The sequence below is a fragment of the Metopolophium dirhodum genome, chromosome 1 (assembly GCF_019925205.1).
Source record: "Metopolophium dirhodum isolate CAU chromosome 1, ASM1992520v1, whole genome shotgun sequence".
NCBI lineage: Eukaryota > Metazoa > Arthropoda > Insecta > Hemiptera > Aphididae > Metopolophium > Metopolophium dirhodum.
In genome coordinates, this window is record NC_083560.1 from 73,297,901 (window position 1) to 73,315,450 (window position 17,550).

At 29.0% G+C, this 17,550-nt stretch overlaps 3 protein-coding genes across 3 annotated transcripts; 2 read left to right on the top strand and 1 right to left on the bottom strand.

Moving 5' to 3' along the window:
* The first annotated feature begins 2,016 nt into the window (after positions 1 to 2,016).
* Positions 2,017 to 3,068, top strand: LOC132937554 (uncharacterized). Its single transcript, XM_061004376.1, has 2 exons — positions 2,017 to 2,504; positions 2,580 to 3,068. Exons 1-2 carry the CDS (start codon positions 2,364 to 2,366, stop codon positions 2,940 to 2,942), a joined length of 504 nt encoding a protein of 167 aa, XP_060860359.1. The 5' UTR covers positions 2,017 to 2,363; the 3' UTR covers positions 2,943 to 3,068.
* Positions 3,069 to 7,598: 4,530 nt separating this feature from the next.
* LOC132941392 (uncharacterized) lies at positions 7,599 to 14,052 on the bottom strand. The gene is made up of 4 exons (XM_061009432.1): positions 13,997 to 14,052; positions 13,078 to 13,232; positions 11,627 to 11,927; positions 7,599 to 9,190 (listed from the first exon to the last, which is right to left on the bottom strand). Exons 1-4 carry the CDS (start codon positions 14,050 to 14,052, stop codon positions 7,714 to 7,716), a joined length of 1,989 nt encoding a protein of 662 aa, XP_060865415.1. The 3' UTR covers positions 7,599 to 7,713.
* Positions 14,053 to 16,422: 2,370 nt separating this feature from the next.
* LOC132941402 (uncharacterized) lies at positions 16,423 to 17,255 on the top strand. Its single transcript, XM_061009443.1, has 3 exons — positions 16,423 to 16,469; positions 16,616 to 17,067; positions 17,131 to 17,255. Exons 1-3 carry the CDS (start codon positions 16,423 to 16,425, stop codon positions 17,253 to 17,255), a joined length of 624 nt encoding a protein of 207 aa, XP_060865426.1.
* The last annotated feature ends 295 nt before the right edge of the window (positions 17,256 to 17,550 follow it).

Below are 17,550 nucleotides of genomic sequence, written 5' to 3' on the forward strand. Positions count from 1 at the left end.
CTGTTATTATATTACCCTCATTCAATTATTGCTGTAACTAAAATGATTTTTAAAATAGTATTAAAAAACGGTTCCTGATAATCAATAGTGTCAAATGTGTTCTTGGTGACAGTTTAATTAGAGAAGCTTCCATAAACGAACGACGACAGTAGTGGAACATTTAGTTGCCTATCCACGACGCCGTGATACTTTCATTTTACAATATTGGATTATATCATCATTGATTATACTGATCATAGATATTAGATAGTACTATACATAATCAGTTGTATTGGTAATAAATTATGATTTATATTAAGTTACCAAGATAACTATATAGACATAAAAAACGTAGCAATTTTTAAATTCACTTTTATAAACATACCAATATGATTATATAGGTACCAGTAATAGGTATCTGAAAAGAATATGAGATAGTACATACAAGTAAATTATTGATTTTAGATTCGGTGTGAAGTGATAATTGTAATGATTTTACGACAATTTGTATTACGCGAAACCAGTTTTCAAAAAATCGATTTTCTTATTGTGTGGTAATAAATAATAATTCATTACAACGAATAACCGAAGCGATATCTGAAATTTTAACCAAATTATTGTACCTAATATCATTTTCTATACATCATGGTACTAATTATGCATAGTATAATGAACATATTAATATTTTACATCATACTAGGGTCTATGTGTAATCAATGGTCGTGGTATAATTTTCAAAAAATAAATCAACTCATTTAGAGCTATTTATAGACTTTTTAAATTTTCTAATTGTTTTAGTTTTTTTTCCGTCTATAAATGTCAGTAAAAATGTTTTCGTTCGGTCAAAAAGCTTAAAAATGTAATACGATTTCCTCATAAAATGTTAGGTATATTACTGGAATTAAAAAGAAAAAGTTGAGTGTAAATTGTAAATCAACAACCACTTTAAAAAAGAAGATACCGAATCTCTCAGAATCGTTCGTGGTTTGTTTACGTACACTTTCGATTTCAGAATGAAGAGAAATCTCACGGCGTAAGATCATCATTCTTGGTTGTCACGCAATGAGCGATAACACGCTCATTTGCTCCATAATTGATATAATCAAAATCAAATAACACTTCACGAAAAAAAACCCTATCAAGTACGGATTAGTAAACGGATAACGAAAATAATATATGGTAACCAAGGCTATCGTCTTTCTGGCCGTATACACTCACACAGACACAATATGAGTACATACACAAAACACGTAATCAAATAAGGCTCTGAATTTCATAGTCTGAAAGTTGTAATACCATTTCTCACTATAAAATACCTCTGCGAAAAAGCTTTTTCTGCTCTAGTATGTACATAATTAAGGATAAGTAAGAAACTGGTTGAAAAATATAGCTGATTCCGATCTGCGGTTAAAAGTACTACCCGGTATATCGACACTGAAATATCGAAACTTGTAGCAGATACGCAATACATTATCAGCCTTGGCATTAATTAAGTAATTACTTTTTTATTGCACTATTAAAGATATTTTTGTATAGTTTGTAATGAAAAAATAAATGCATGAATTTAATTACATCGCGTAAAAAATGTAATTATTTAAATATTATTTTTTTGCTCATAAACTCGAGGTCCGTGGCTTCAAAGACTATTTCCACAGGTGTCTGCGTACAACAAAAAGAATCGCTGCAAAGCCGGAACAGCTTTTGCACGCGGCATACGTGTGACGACGTGACGTGAAAAATTCGTTTTTGGTTGTTTCTTTGGATGCAGCGTGGCGAAATTTATAATCGGCCCACTACTGCAGACGGTCTAAATTAAAGGAAAAGCGCTACAACATTATTTATTTTTATACATTATTTTCATTTTTAAAATCATTTTAATCGAAAAACAAAATAATGTCACATCGTCTGGACACGTATTTTCCGCGAAGCACGTGGCCGCTAAAAAGCCACTGCGTAGGTAATCAAACGTTAACCCGCTGTTTTCGTTCTTCTTCCTAGGAAAACAGATTTCCACATAGTCGAATTTCTTGCGTGACTTCCACTGCGGTTGGTGACTCATAAAACGCGACATTTTTTCTGTGACATAATATTACGGTAGGTTAATTATTAACCTATGTGCATTAATAGGCCCGAGGGGATATTGAATGATTAGGTACGCGTATTTGTGCCATTGCGGCAGGTTATTAGTTTAAATAATTATTACATAAATTGTTCGTGGCAATTATAAATTTCCATTAAAATGTATTAACCTCAATATTCGTATCACATTATGACGATCATTATTTTTCTTATTATTATTTTTATAAAAAGCTTTTTTTTTTTTTTTACTTATTGGCTACGATGAAATGTAAATAAAATCGCGTTGTACAAACATAACAAACGTTATGATGAACAATAAAATGAATGTACTTCAGTCATTTGTAATTGTAGTTGTAATGTTTTTGATTATCTTTTTTGTTTTTACCAAATACATTCCATTATACCGATTATACCACGTGCGCTGTGATAATTTTAATAACAATTTAGTGAGTACTGATTACGAAATTTATATTATAACGTAACAAAATACTAATGTAGGTACTTGCGCGTTTTGTATCCAGATATCAAACAGAAATGCTGAAAACAACACCGAAACGTCTCCGCCTATAAAATCACCGATTTCGTTTCTTATTGTCAATTTTGTATACGTATACGCCATTATAATAATTATTATTTGCTTTTACGGCTTATACGGATGGACCACGACGAACGTAATAGTTTCGATTGGAAAATTGTCAAGACGACCCTGTGATATCGAGAACAATGAAAACAGCATTAGTGACATCATTTTGATTTCACAAATCGCAGAAGACGACAAATTGATTCCCGAGCCTATTCCATTGCAAATTTTACCAGAGACAACCGAATCTAATGCCACTAATAATTACCATTGTACGTGGGTAGGTGATTGGAACAAATATTGATACTGAGAAATCGATTATAATTATTAAACTGATTTTAATCATTCAAAAAATTATGTGTATTATCCTATTTATGTATAAAAATGTAAGACTCATGTATTGATTAATATAATATAATTTTTAATATTGTTTAAGCTTAAATATTGGAAAATAATAATTTAATATTTAATTGTTTATTAAATCGTCGATTCGAATTGCGTATTAAAATAAATGTTTGTTGGTACTATAATGCTCATTTGGTTGTTTGCTATATTGCTATATTTGGTTTACATGTAAAAGAGATCTTATGGATTCATGCTACTCGTTAATATTTTGTATCATTTATTTTCAACTGATTTTGTGCTGAGCCCAAATAAACAGAAATTTATATGTAGTTATCAGTGTCATTCTGACTAATAAAAGGATTAACATTAAAAGTTGTTTTTGCGTTTAATATATAATTATTAATCTATAACATATTATGTATTATTAGTAAAATATTATACTTCATTTACAAATTGAAAGAATATACTGTTCAAATTACGAAAGAAACCCGGGTCGGCCTGGCCCGTCCGGCTATCCGGTAATTGCTAGGACATTTTTCAATATTAGGCGCCCGTAGCTAAATGGGAAAATGTATAACTATAAATCACTTGGAGTCGTGAGTGGGACTTTAGATGGGTCTAAGATGATTTTAACTTTGATCTCTAAAAAAACAACAATATATGGATCATTTATTTCGTCTGTTTGTTGAAGAAGATATCGTTCAACATTTCAACTTATAAACAAAGATGAAATTATATTATATTAGGATCTTCTAGCAATAAATTAAAAACAAGTTAGGCCAACTAAGCCAACAAGCGTAATAAATTCTCGATTTCTAAACGTATTAAAATACGACGCAATTATGTACAATGTATAATACCTATAGAAAAAGAATATATTTATCAACAATCGTAACTATGTACCTACTGATAAGTAACGGACGGACACAACGGGGATCCAGGATATAAGGTGTTCTAAACTTATGTTTAGAAACCTAAAACTAGTAGTTTTTATAATTATATGCATTTATAATTGTAATTTACAATATTAGAATGTTCAGACAAACCCAAAAACATAATATTTATATGTGTGACAGTGCCGTAGTAGTTAACTATAATATTAAGAACGTTGGATGCGGTGATTTGCTGTCTTTGTCTAACACACGTGGAGCATATAGGAATAACGACCTAAATGACTGACAAAAATTAAGGTATTTCTAGTTGTTTGATTTAAAAAATCTAAAGATGTTTGAATTGGTATACAAGTTTACTTTGCATCGGTTGAAGCATATTTTTAATATTTTTTAATAAAAATTATAAAAAGATTTAAAATATTTATTCTCATCAAAATATTGCTACAATTGAAAAAGTACTTTGACCGATGCAAAGTAAACTTGTATACCAATTCAAACATATTTTCATTTTTTAAATTGAACAACTAGAATAGTATACATTAATTTTTGTCAGTCCATTAGGTCGTTATTCCTATGTCCAACGTGTGTTAGACAAAGACAGAAAATCACCGGATCCAACGCCCTTAAAGTGTTCAGTGTTCTAACTTCTAACATATAATTATACTATAATATACCTAAACTCGATTTTAATGGTGCATATTGCCTGAATTGTAGGTAAACATTAGTGTAATTAATTAACTTAATACACCTGATATATTCGTCCAAATATCACTGTATAGCAGGGTGTGCATTTGGATAAAAATGTTGTTTTATGTTATTTCGAATAACAAAAAAATTTAATAAAAAAATGCCTCTTAAAAATAAAGAAACACGTGTCTTTTTTGTTTTAACGAAATTCCATATCATTGATCCATAATTGTTAAAGAAAACCTGCGTACAATGACATAAGATACACCCTGTATATTTTTTGTATAGAAAGTAATAATAAGTTAGGTATTTCTAAGTTTCAACTTCAAATTTAATTCAAACTAAAAATTGAAACATAAGGTAATAAAGAAATTATAAATTTATAGCATGTAACTAAAAATAACTTAATAGTTAACAAACATTTTGAATTTTAAATTCTAGTCGTCAATTTTGAAGATTACGTCTCCCATGAGTTTTTTTGAGATCGTCCCTGGTTACACTAATAACCAAAAAATAATTTTACGTAAGTATTCCTGTTTTTCCTTAGTTTTTATTTTGTTTTCCCGGCGCTTTTGGAAACAACTGGGAACTTTAAATTTTAATCTCCCGAAAGCTAAAACTAGATTCACTTTCCCACCAGAAAAGATACTGATAACTGATGTTGAAAATTGAAGCATTATTTCGTTTTGTGTTATATTTTATTTAAAGATATTCTAAATATTTTGTTATAAGAAGGTATAACCACAGGTATGACTTGTTTTGCGATATTTAATTTTTATCGTTTATCAGTTACCTTTTTAACTATGTGTAATTATGTAAAAATATCAACCGTTTTTGTCATGTACCCATAACGTTATTATAACGTTTGGAAGCACTGCTTATAACATAGTGAAGACTTACAATCTCTGTCATGACATATGATATTCTAATTCATCCATCTTTCACTATCGATAACTTAGAATATTATAATATTATTATTACATTATTATAGCTTAGAAATGTGAGAGTTTAGTTTCATTCATAAATTATAGTACATAGTTATTAAATATCTATCGACCACCGGAGTATAAAGTGTTCCAGGTACCGTTATTTTTAAATTACACAAGCATGTAATTACAATAGTCGAATTTTTGCAGATTGTTTCACGCACTCAATTTATTTCAACAATAAAAAATATAAGTCTTAATAATTGCGTCTTCCAGTTTCCTACATAATATCTGAATGAGTGTATAAAATATAGTTGTAAAATCAATATATTTCGGATAGATCATTGATTCATCAGTGGTATTCAAATTTCTAGAATGTTCCAAGTAGATCAGGGCTTAGAAATTAAGATATTTTGCTACTGCACACCTAATTCTACACCAAAGTATTATAAAATAATGAACATAGACCTAGCAGTGCACATGCCACATATAATTTAATTGCATAATTGTTTTTGCTAATTATTAATAATTAGTTATAATAAAAACAATATAAGACAATCTTCTATAAAAGTTCTTGATACCTATATGACTAAGCATTTTAAAATTAAAAACTAAATAGCTTGGGTTAATGTACTTACTATATTATAAGCCACCCAGAATATGGTGTAGTCGGTATTATTTGCAATGTTAAGGATTTAAAACAAATACAATATGCTAATTAGTAATTTTCAATAATCAATGTTGAATATTAATCAAATAAAAATTTATATAAGCCGAAAATAGTACTGCACACTTTTAAATTTGCTACTGCACATTTAATATTAGCTACTGCACATAGTGTGTGCTACTGCACACAATTTTAGGCCCTGATATTAGACTGTAAAAGTAGTTTAAGTAGTACCAAACCTACTTAAAATGCGTGATTATAATAATAAAACTTGACATCGAACTGGCTTCAGGCTTAGTACCTATATCCTTAAAAGATGATGTAAACTATTATTGTTACACAATAAATAAAAGGTATATGATTTAAAATCGTAAATAATTTTGTGTGATTTGTGGCTGTCTTTATTTGTTATTGTGTATAACTAAATCATAGTATAATTATTCTGAATCTAATATGACTAATATCATGAGGAATCTTGTATAACATTTTAAAATCTTAGATTTAAAAAGAAAACTTTTTATGAATTTCTAACTCAAAATAATTTGCACATTTTCGTCATTTTTACGTATTTTGTCAATATTTAAACTTTAAATGCTTATAAAAAAAAAAATTGTGACTATGGATTTTTAATTTTTTTCATCTGCCTTTGAAACAGTATACTAGGAGTCTTCTATTATATTTTCGAGCATTTTTAACCAACAAATAAATGTTTATTGATAATTATAGAAAAAAAAACTAAAAATAAAATGGAAATTAAAAATGTTCATAAACAGCTCAAATTATATCAAAATATTTGGAAATTGTTATGGTGTATAGAAAATGCTAATATAAACATTCAGTCAAAATTTCATGCACCTACGGTCATTTGTTTTAGAGTTGCACCAAAAACCAAAATCGATTTTCTCAAAAACAGATTTTGCGTAAAAATTTCCGTTTTTCCTTAATTTTTCTTTTGTTTTTCACAGCGCTTTTGAAAACTACTGAGAAATTTTTACTTTTGACCCCCCCAAAGTACCAACTAGATTCACTTTCCTATCAGTAAAGATAATGTTGAAGAAAATCTAAGCATTTTTACTGTCCTAAAAGGTGATGACAGACACAATAATAAAAAAAAACACACATCATTGTAAAATCAATACATTCATCGTTCCACTCAGAATCTAAAACGTTGTATCACAGTGTTTGTTATTGAACTCCTCCGAAACGCCTTGACCGAAACTAAATAATGTTCTAATTATTATTTATGTTTATTATAAATTACAATAACATAAATATTATATAATAATTAAATAAAAAAAAAAAAAAATACAAATAAAAAGCAAATATTTTTTTATTGTAAAAACTTTAAAATGCTAATAATATATTTTATAAAAAATTAAAAATATCACATTGCAAAATAAATTAAATTCCATTAGAAAAATCGATTTTTTTGTCCCTCAATATATCTGTCGAGTACTGAACAATAAAATAATCAATTTAATATAATATTAAATTGATGTCATGATATGAGTTTAGGACATTCCGGACTACGAGTACTTTACATGTGTGTTTTTGAGTTTAATTTGTATGTATACAATAACACAATAACTTCATTTTAGCGTCATTCATACAAATACTCTGATTGCCATATAAATTTAATCTACTAACTGAACCCATCATTTTAAAGTTATCGTTATGATGTCTTAACGTTGCTTCGAATTTCGCAGTACCAGGAACCGTAATTACTTGTATTATGTAATCTTTCACTGCAGTATTATTATCGATTTCAACTGACGCTTTATAGATCTCATGCAGCGTTAGATTTGCGCAAAGTGTATTATACGCCGACAACTTGATATTTACATATTGCATTAAGGCATTGGCCGCTTTGACGACGTTTGCGTCATCTACAGCTAAGTCCTGCCTCTCCTCTTGGCACGCGCAATAGTTTTTTGGTATTCCAGCTGATTTGCAATTTTTAGTTTCTGGAATTTCAAGAAACAAACTTGTGCCTCTTTTATTTTTGTTCATTTTTGTTCGTCTCGCAATTGAATTGTCATCGAGCTGGTTCATGTCGATGAACTCTAATAGTGTCTCGTGTAAATCGTACGGCGTTGTTAAACGAATCGTGTTTTTATTCAAGTTCTCCATTGCGCTGGGATACATATTTTTAAACCACTGTGGTATGATGAAATTCAACATGGGTAGCTTATCTTCCAAACTACCCTGGTATGTGTCCCTAAAGCGTCCCCACCTGATTCCATGATCACTCATTAGTATGACAATCGTTTTATTGAGCTCACCAGACTTGTTAAATGCATCAAAAAAGTCCCTTAAATCATCATCACCAAATTTCGGATACTCTACGTAATCGTGCGTTAAACTCGCCGTCCAAAATACACTCATATATAAATGATTAGTCAAAGATAATGCCATTTTAAAAGCATAATCAAGCAACATGGTCATACCCAACTTAGGACCAAGACAACCTTTTGTGTTTCCAATGGATTCATGCCCTATTACATTTTCAGCATGGGTCATAATTGGTCTTAAATAATGGTCAGTGGGTTGTTTAAAAAATCCAGATTTTAAATAATTAAAACTTCCAATGAAAGTACTATCTTCAGCGAAAGCTGTGCTAAAATTAGCATTTTTATAATCATCCCAAACAAAATGACACTTATCAAAAAAATCTTTGTTTTCAGGCCAACAGTTTAGTTTCAACTCTTCAATTGACATTCCAGTCAGTGTGGGAACTACATTTGGAAATGTGTTATCCTCAACTTTATTATAACCTATCATTTCCACAGTGCCAATTTCAGATAAGAACGAACTAGTTTTTGGCATTTGACGATGAAAGTTCATACGAGATACCGCGTCCAAACCTAAAACTAATACACTTACATCTCCGTCTTTTCGGTTCCTTACTGACGAAATTGGTCGTATGAATATATGATAATATTTGTAAATTATATTTGAATTTAATGTGCATACTACTTCAACCATTTCGTTTGAAACTGTCGTATTGTGTACAAAATATACTTTTTCACCAAGTCTATAAGAAAAATAAATACATTTACAACTGCACACCTATTTTTATATCAGGGTAGGTTTGGTGTATCCCGCCATTAAATTTAAAATGAATGATACTATGTGACACATGCTATACCTTAAAATACTATATGGTTAAGCTAAGGTTATTTTATTTGATATTAATTATTAGGTATTAACGTTTCTGGAATTTTAATATTATACTACACAGACCACTTAGGTAGGTATATTATATAGGTATTTCATGTCGTTTCATGTCGACTAATACAAATTATAAAATATAAATACGCAGTTAAATAAAAACAAAAAGTTTTCTTATTAAATTTTACAAAGTCTGTTTTGTTTGCTCTAACATAATCTTATATATTATATAGATTTTACAATGGACCGTGATTGACGATGGTAGGTAAATAAGTTCTATAGTATTGCTATATGGCTAAAATATGTTGAATTCTTATATGCACTAACCAAGACTTCATTAATTACTATTTCATTAGTTATATTTTTGGATCTTTTACAATACATTTTAAAATTTAATTATATTATAAAAATAACTTTATGCTAAATTTAAAGAATGCCATATTATAAAATTATATGAATGCCATACACGATACAATTGCTTTTTGATAAACGTATTTACATTGGTAATGATTTTAATAATTAAATGTTATTTGTTTATGACCATTTTATAAACTGTTGACGGTATGTGCCATATAAATATAGTATGCAATTACTTATGTAATATGATGTACACATAACCAACTGGGAAGAGGGGGTTAGATCACCAATAAGTATTTTTATCCCCCCCCCCCTTTGGCATATTAACTAATTATTGAAAAAAAAAATGTTATCAGACGTTAATAATTGTGTATAATAATAATAATTATATAAATTAGGTAGATAAATTTAATATAATATTATACTATATATTAGTATGTTGGATGTTTTCAGTCATTGTTTCTCCCAGTGTCCGCAGAAAGAGTGGCGCAACTAGGGGGGCTGCCCCCCCTAAAAAAAATATCTCTTATTGATTTAGATATAGGACTCCTATGGGTTGTTTTAAATAAAAAATGTTGTTAGGTGGGCTTTATATAAGACTTCATATAATATAAAACAATGGTTGAAAATAGATATATCCACTCTGCACCCCGGTAGTAGCTTAGTGTACCCTGGCGTGGACCCTTAGTGCTAAATTTGAATTCAATGATAAATCATTGCATACGTAGAACGATCAAACGCCTATTTATCGTATTGTGTGCAAAATATACTTTTTCGCCAAATCTAATAGAAAAATAATTACATTTATAATTGTACACCTAATTCCTATTTTAATATCACTGTAGGTTTGGTATGGTGCCTCCTGCCACTAAATTTAAAATTAATTATACTATGTGGCAATTATTAGGTATTAACGTTTCTGGAATTTTAATATTATACTACACATTCACATAGGTATAGCTAATAGGTATATTATATAGGTGTTTCATGTCGTTGTATGCACTGTATTTTTTTTTATTTTCGACGACTGATACAAATTATAAATACGCAGCCAAATAAAATTAAAATGTTTTCTTATCAAATTTTACAAAGTCTGTTTTGTTTGCTCTAACATAAGCCTTTATATATAGATTTTACAATGCCTTCGACTGACGATGGTTATAGGTAAATAAGTACCATAGTAATATTGCTATATGGATAAAATATGTTGAATTCTTATATGCACTGACCAAGACTTCATATAATATAAAACAATGATTGAAACTTGAAAATAAATATAACCACTCTGTTGCCCTGCAGTAGTAGTTGAGTGTTCCTTGCCATAGAGCATATCACTGTAATGGAAGTATTAAATTTGAATTCAATGATAAATCAATGCATACGTATAACAATCAAACGCCTACTTTATGTAGGTATTTCTATTGTTTATTATTATTATAATAATTTATTTAACTATTTATAGTGTAATACCCTCGGTTAAAACCAAAAATAGGCTATACCATAATGTTTTCAAATGTATTGAAATGTATTTTTATGAAGTAAAATATATAAAATACTTGACTGTTCTGAGTTCTCATGAATAATGATTTTTAATCACAACAAAATATTATATAAATTTCTAATTTTGTCCAGTTTTGTTATAGGAAGAACAGTTTATAACAAATCTCGTATACAATAAAAGTTATTAAATTAAATATATTTAATCAAATCGTTTTTAGATCAAGTAAAACAATTTTTATTGACATTATTAGAAAAAAAACTAAAACAAATTTAAAATGTCTATGAATAGCAATTCAAACAAAAAGTATAGCATTTACATTTTACTTTTATCAAATTTAAATAAGACTTATCTCTAATAAACGACATGAGATACCTATACACTCCTAACCTGGTAAATATGCATATTTATTTTTTGAACTTAAAGTAAAAAAAATACTCTTACTTCACACCATTATCATTAAACATGTTAGGATCTTGGTCGTTGTCAATTGTTGACCTTTCTACTGGTATGTAATAACATACAAAACTTGTATCACCCTCACTGATATTTAAAGTAGCCCATGCTGTCATATTCAGTATTAGTGATGTTAAATCTGAGGTTATTAAATATGGGAGAGTAAGATTCCATTTCGTTTTGCAATTTAGTTCTACGTTAGGATTAAGATATTTATCTATTTTAGGTCCATTCAAATACATTTCTGGAATTCGACATCCTGATGTATTAATTAAATATCCAGATTTATCTGAAACAAATAACAATTATACATAAATGTGATTTCTAGTAGTATTATCAATTTATAGGTTTGTATAGTTTTGCAATAGTTATGGCCCATTTAACATATTATAGACATAAGAAAATTTCGAATTTTATTATTTTTTTAACTACCATGGTTTATAATCTCTGTTTGTACACACTGAACTAAATAAAATAAATGTATAATACATTATATATTATATATTATATATTTATAATATACATATATAATACATAATTAAAATATATAATTTTTGCATAAAATTCTAAACATCTTTCATTGCATAGAAATGTGATTCACATAGGTACGTAAAAGTTTTTATTTATTGTATTACATAGATAATTTGACATTAGATACACTCTACTTAAGACATTTTATATTAAATTATTTCGCCCTTTTGATCATGCATATTTGCATCATAATAAGCATTTCTGTAATGAATATAACTCTGGTCTCTACTTATAGGTAAGTTTAAAAAGCGTCAAAAAAAAAAATATAAAGTAATTTTAATGTTTCAACATTTTAAATTAATTCATAATAATATGTGATAATAAGTGCAGACGGTTTAGTTATTTAAGTTAGAATTTAAAGTGAACGAAAATATTTATAATTTTCTGTTAATTATTTAAAACATACGAGGCATGTCCAGAAAGTAAGTGTAATCAATTTTTGTAGGCTTCAAAAAATTTAATTGAAAAAGAAAAATTGCGTGGTTACATTAATATATTTGTGTTCTATTATTCTACATAGTTGCCATCTCTTTCAATACAGGTTGTGAGACGGCAGATTCGTTTTTTAATGCCTGCCTCGTAGAGCTCTGCCTTCATCTCCTCGTCGGTTGAAAGTTTTTTCCACCCATGTGCCAAGAATCAGGAATGTGAACAAATGGTAATCTGTAGGCGCCAGGTCAGAAAGAATACGGGGGTGGTTCAAAACATTCCCTATGCATGAGTACCTTTTTGATTTTTCAATATTGATGTCATGAATTTAAATAATATACTTAATTTATCAGTATGAAACTAATACTATCAAATAATAAAAGAGATAAACTGTAATTTTCTTTAATTTCGTAGTAATGTGTCACACATATTATATGTATACTTATCTAATATAAATTGAATTGTATTTTAACACTTACCGTGGTCAAAGAAGAGTGAACGTGGTTTACTAAGAAGCCCTTCAAATGCAGCCAAAGAATAAAATGAGTAAATCCAATATATTAATGTGAAGAATATCATCCATACCATGAATATTTTTGCTTTTAAAATGTTCTTAATCATATCTAGCATTGATCTATAAAAAAATTAAAATTGTATGTTATAGTTAAAAACTATATTTATTATAAAAAAATATTGTAGTTAATTTCAGTTTTAAACAATATTGCTATAGTGAACACGTCATGATCTACTAGCTAGCCAATTAAGTAATAATAACGTTCAATATTGTGTTATACAATGATTTTCGATTCTCATGAATTATAATGAATATAATATTAATTTTACAATTTATTATGTGTGTACAAATATTTGTGTCTGTCATTATATTTTGTAGCAGAAAAAGCTGTACAACTTTAAGAATGGTTTCTGGTATTCTTGGTATTACCTATTCCCTTCTTAGTATATTATGTACTCAATTAAATATATATTATTTATTTATATATATTAGAATTTTCTATTTGGGGCATAATTTTCATATTATTTTAGATTTGTTTAAGGTGATCCATATAAATTTTAAATTTTCTAGTTTTTATTTTACTTCAACTTGTATGTTAAAGCTATTTAACTTAATTGGGAGAATAATTATACTGTGTTACGGAACAAATACTGAGAAAGCGGTCTTTATCAAGACCATAAATAATCTAATTTTACAAGTGAGTGGTATACATATGGCGGGGAAAAGGCAACCATAAAAACTGATTTTATACAATTAAATTTCAAAAGTATGACGAGGGAAAACGCACTTAGAAAGTTACAAAATTTAAGCAACGATGCGATGATTCATACCAAGGAATTTCAACCAATCAGCACCGGTTTCCGTCACCAAACGGGTATATATACCGTGGTACTTCCAGGACTTCTTCAGTAATCACTCCTGGCACAATCCAAAAAATCATAAACAACCTCTTAAAATAGAAAACCCCGGTGATAACCTCATCACCAACACTGCTCTTATATGTCTACCAAATAATATTCTACTGTCCCTAACACAAATTATCAACTGCTCTCTCAGAATTTGCTACTTTCCACGTGTTTGGAAAAAAGCCGTTTTTAATTTCTATTCCCAAGCTCTACTCTCCTCCCTATCTAAAATTTACGAATGAATCATCCTCACTCGCCTTACTGGGGGGAATAACTGGGTTGTCGATACTGGTAGTTCGGCTGCCGACTGATGATCTTGATGTTGTAAACTTGAATGTTAAACGTGATTGTTTCTAGAACGCTGAATGAGACTGAAGATACTAACTCTATACTGAATAACTCTTGCTTTGTTTTGCTTTGAGAGATGGGCCGTTAACTATACCAGGCTTTTGCCTCTACTATACTCGTGCCGGCGAGAGAACGCTTCTCGTTCGCGCATCCGAATAACGGAGCTCCGCGGTTTTCTCCCACTCAGCACCGAGTCAGCCGGTGGAAGTGATGGCGACGGTGGCGGCGGCGGTGGCGGCGGCCAGAGTTGATGGCGGCCAGCGTTTGGGAAGGTTTAGTGGTGGGAGTGCGTGAGATCGGACGAATATTGGTCGCCGCCCAAAAGCGTTCTCTCGCCGGTACGAGTATAGTGTATGGAAGTTTTGGTTGAAGGTGATTAAATACATGTTTTTGGTCTACCCACTGCATGATTGTCGAGTAGTTAAGGAGAATGATGGGATGAATGAAGTATTAAAACGTCCGAAAAGAATTCCTACAGGTTTGGTCGGGTTTATTTTGAATCGTAAGCGATACTGACTTTAGGTTTTAAGAGGAATTTTAAGTTTCAAGAGAGACAATTTAATTTGAAGGAAAAATTATATTATAAGTGAGTTAAAATTTTGATTAAAGAAATAAGTAATTAATGCTGACTATATAGGTTTTAAGAAAGATAAACGAATTTGAAATAAATAAATTTAATTATAAGCCAGAGAAGTTTTGAATAACGAATTTTTGAGTGATAATATTAAGGGAATCGCATCATACGTATTTTTCGTATGTTTTAGACCAATAAGCGGTAGTAAAATATGCATACTTCCGAATGTCTGATTTTAATTTTTAATACATGTATGTACTCTTTGACAAAATTACTAGGCTTTCTAGGAAGTCGATTTTTAATTTTCAATTTTAAAGGACCTTAAAATTAAGAAATTAGTTTTAAAAAACCTCATGAAATAATTGCATTACATTTATGTTTATTTTGGGAACATCTGGTTTTAAATCAAAAAAGTGGTTCCTACAAAGCATAGTCTAGAAGCTTACGAATTTAACCCTTTTTTCGAAATTAAAATTGAACTTCAGGAAGTATGTTTAATTTACTACCGCTTTCAGTAGTTTTTATAGGTTGTGCATATAAAAATATATTTTGTTTTTCGCGAGTATTGACATGTGCGTGCACGTACGAGAGTTGCATTCACGGCACGGCTGCCCGACACGACGTAACAGTGATTCTCGGAAACACTTAGCCGATAAGAGTTACTGGATAGGTATAGTAAAATTACTAATGGGCAACAATAATAATGATTATTTCAAAAATTATACCTACATATTATAATAATAATATGTACAACCCATATATGTACAGGAAATATACCTATGGTCTATGATTTATGAATCATTTCATTTCAGTACTTAGCGCCGATCAGCAAAGTTGTCTGTAATTTAGTATTGTGTTCTTTTTTAAATTTGTTTAAAAAATGGGTAAAGATTGGCGTTTTGGGCGAAAAACTAGATGCAAGCTAAGTGCGCACAGGCCAAAAAAATATCTATTAAAAAATTTACAAAAGAAAAAAAGTGATATAAATAATAGCAGCGATCAGGTAATTATAAAACAAAAATATAACATTTAGAATAATAATAATATTCTTACAATTGAAAATAATTCAGTATTATTTATTTTAATTGTAAAAGGAAAATACGCATTTACCAGTATCTGAAAATGTGACGATAGAAGAAAACAATATAGAACTTACTAACGTCACTAGGTAAGTAAAACAGTTATTGGATTTGGATATTAGTCATTGTGAAATAACAGTAGTAGGACGTAGAAGTTATAGATAATAATATGCTAAATGTCTAAATATTATCGACGGCTATATAAGTAATAACATACCTATTATAAAAAAATGTAACTTATTAAGTATTTTTTTATAAATTACTTTCTAAGTTGTATGTATCACAATTAAAAAAAATCAAAAATTGTAAGTTACAATTTTTTTTATAAGCGTATAAAGTTCAAATTGTTACAAAATATATTAAAATCACGAAAATTATTATTATTATTATTATCAAACGGATATATGACTAAATTCATGAAATTTGACTTTATTATTGACTATGAAATCATGTTATTTTTTTGACGTGTTATATATTGAATTATTATTATAATTATTTAAAAAAATATTTTTGTAAAATATAGTTCAAAATTGAAAATTTTATTGAGTTATAATTTATAGTTTATATTAATTAATGTAATATTTAAAATATTGACAGTCTCACAGCATCCATTTTTGGGAAAGTGTGTAAAATGCGTGATAAAACGTCACGTGCTAAAACTGTGAATGATATTTTATTTGGTACATTCACTGGAAATGCCGCCACTAGGTATGGAATTGCCAATGAAATAATTGCTAAAGAACAACTAGAAGGCATTCTAAAGCAAAAAATACAACCAGCAGGTTTAATAGTTGACAACAATATGCCATTTATAGCAGCCTCTCCTGATGGAATACTGGATGATGGATCATTAATAGAAATTAAGTGTCCAGCTAGTGCCAAAGACCTTACACCAGAAGATGCTATACAAGTCAAGAAAATTAAATGTTGCTCAATTAAGGATGGACAATTGTATTTAAAACGCAACGATAATTATTATTATCAAGTTCAGGGTCAACTGCACATAAGTCAAAAAAAGTATTGCTACTTTTGTGTATGGACCCCAAAAGGTAAACAAAAATTATAAAATTATAAACTTAAAATATAGCTAATAGTAAAACTAATTATTACAGGTTTGATGTATGAAAAAATAAAAAGAGACGACGATTTTTGGCAAAACAACATGGCAATTAAAATTAAATCGTTTTATTTAGAAAATCTTTTACCCATATTAACTAAAGAAAACTTGCTTCAATAAATCTACCGCAGTACTTTTTTTTAATCTACAAAATATATATAATATATATTATTATAATTTATACCCATAAAAATATAATAATTGTATTTGCCAACACTTATTTATTTACTCTAAATTGTATCTATCGTAATTCATATTCATGTTATATTGTTTTACTATGCACATTGGCACATAACTCACTAATGTTCATTTTTTACTCACACATAGGCATGGCTCAACTGTATATGTCGTCTTATGAATAGTATAGTTTTGGAATTAATTGATTCAACATATGAGCGTGGGTTGCCTATCAGGT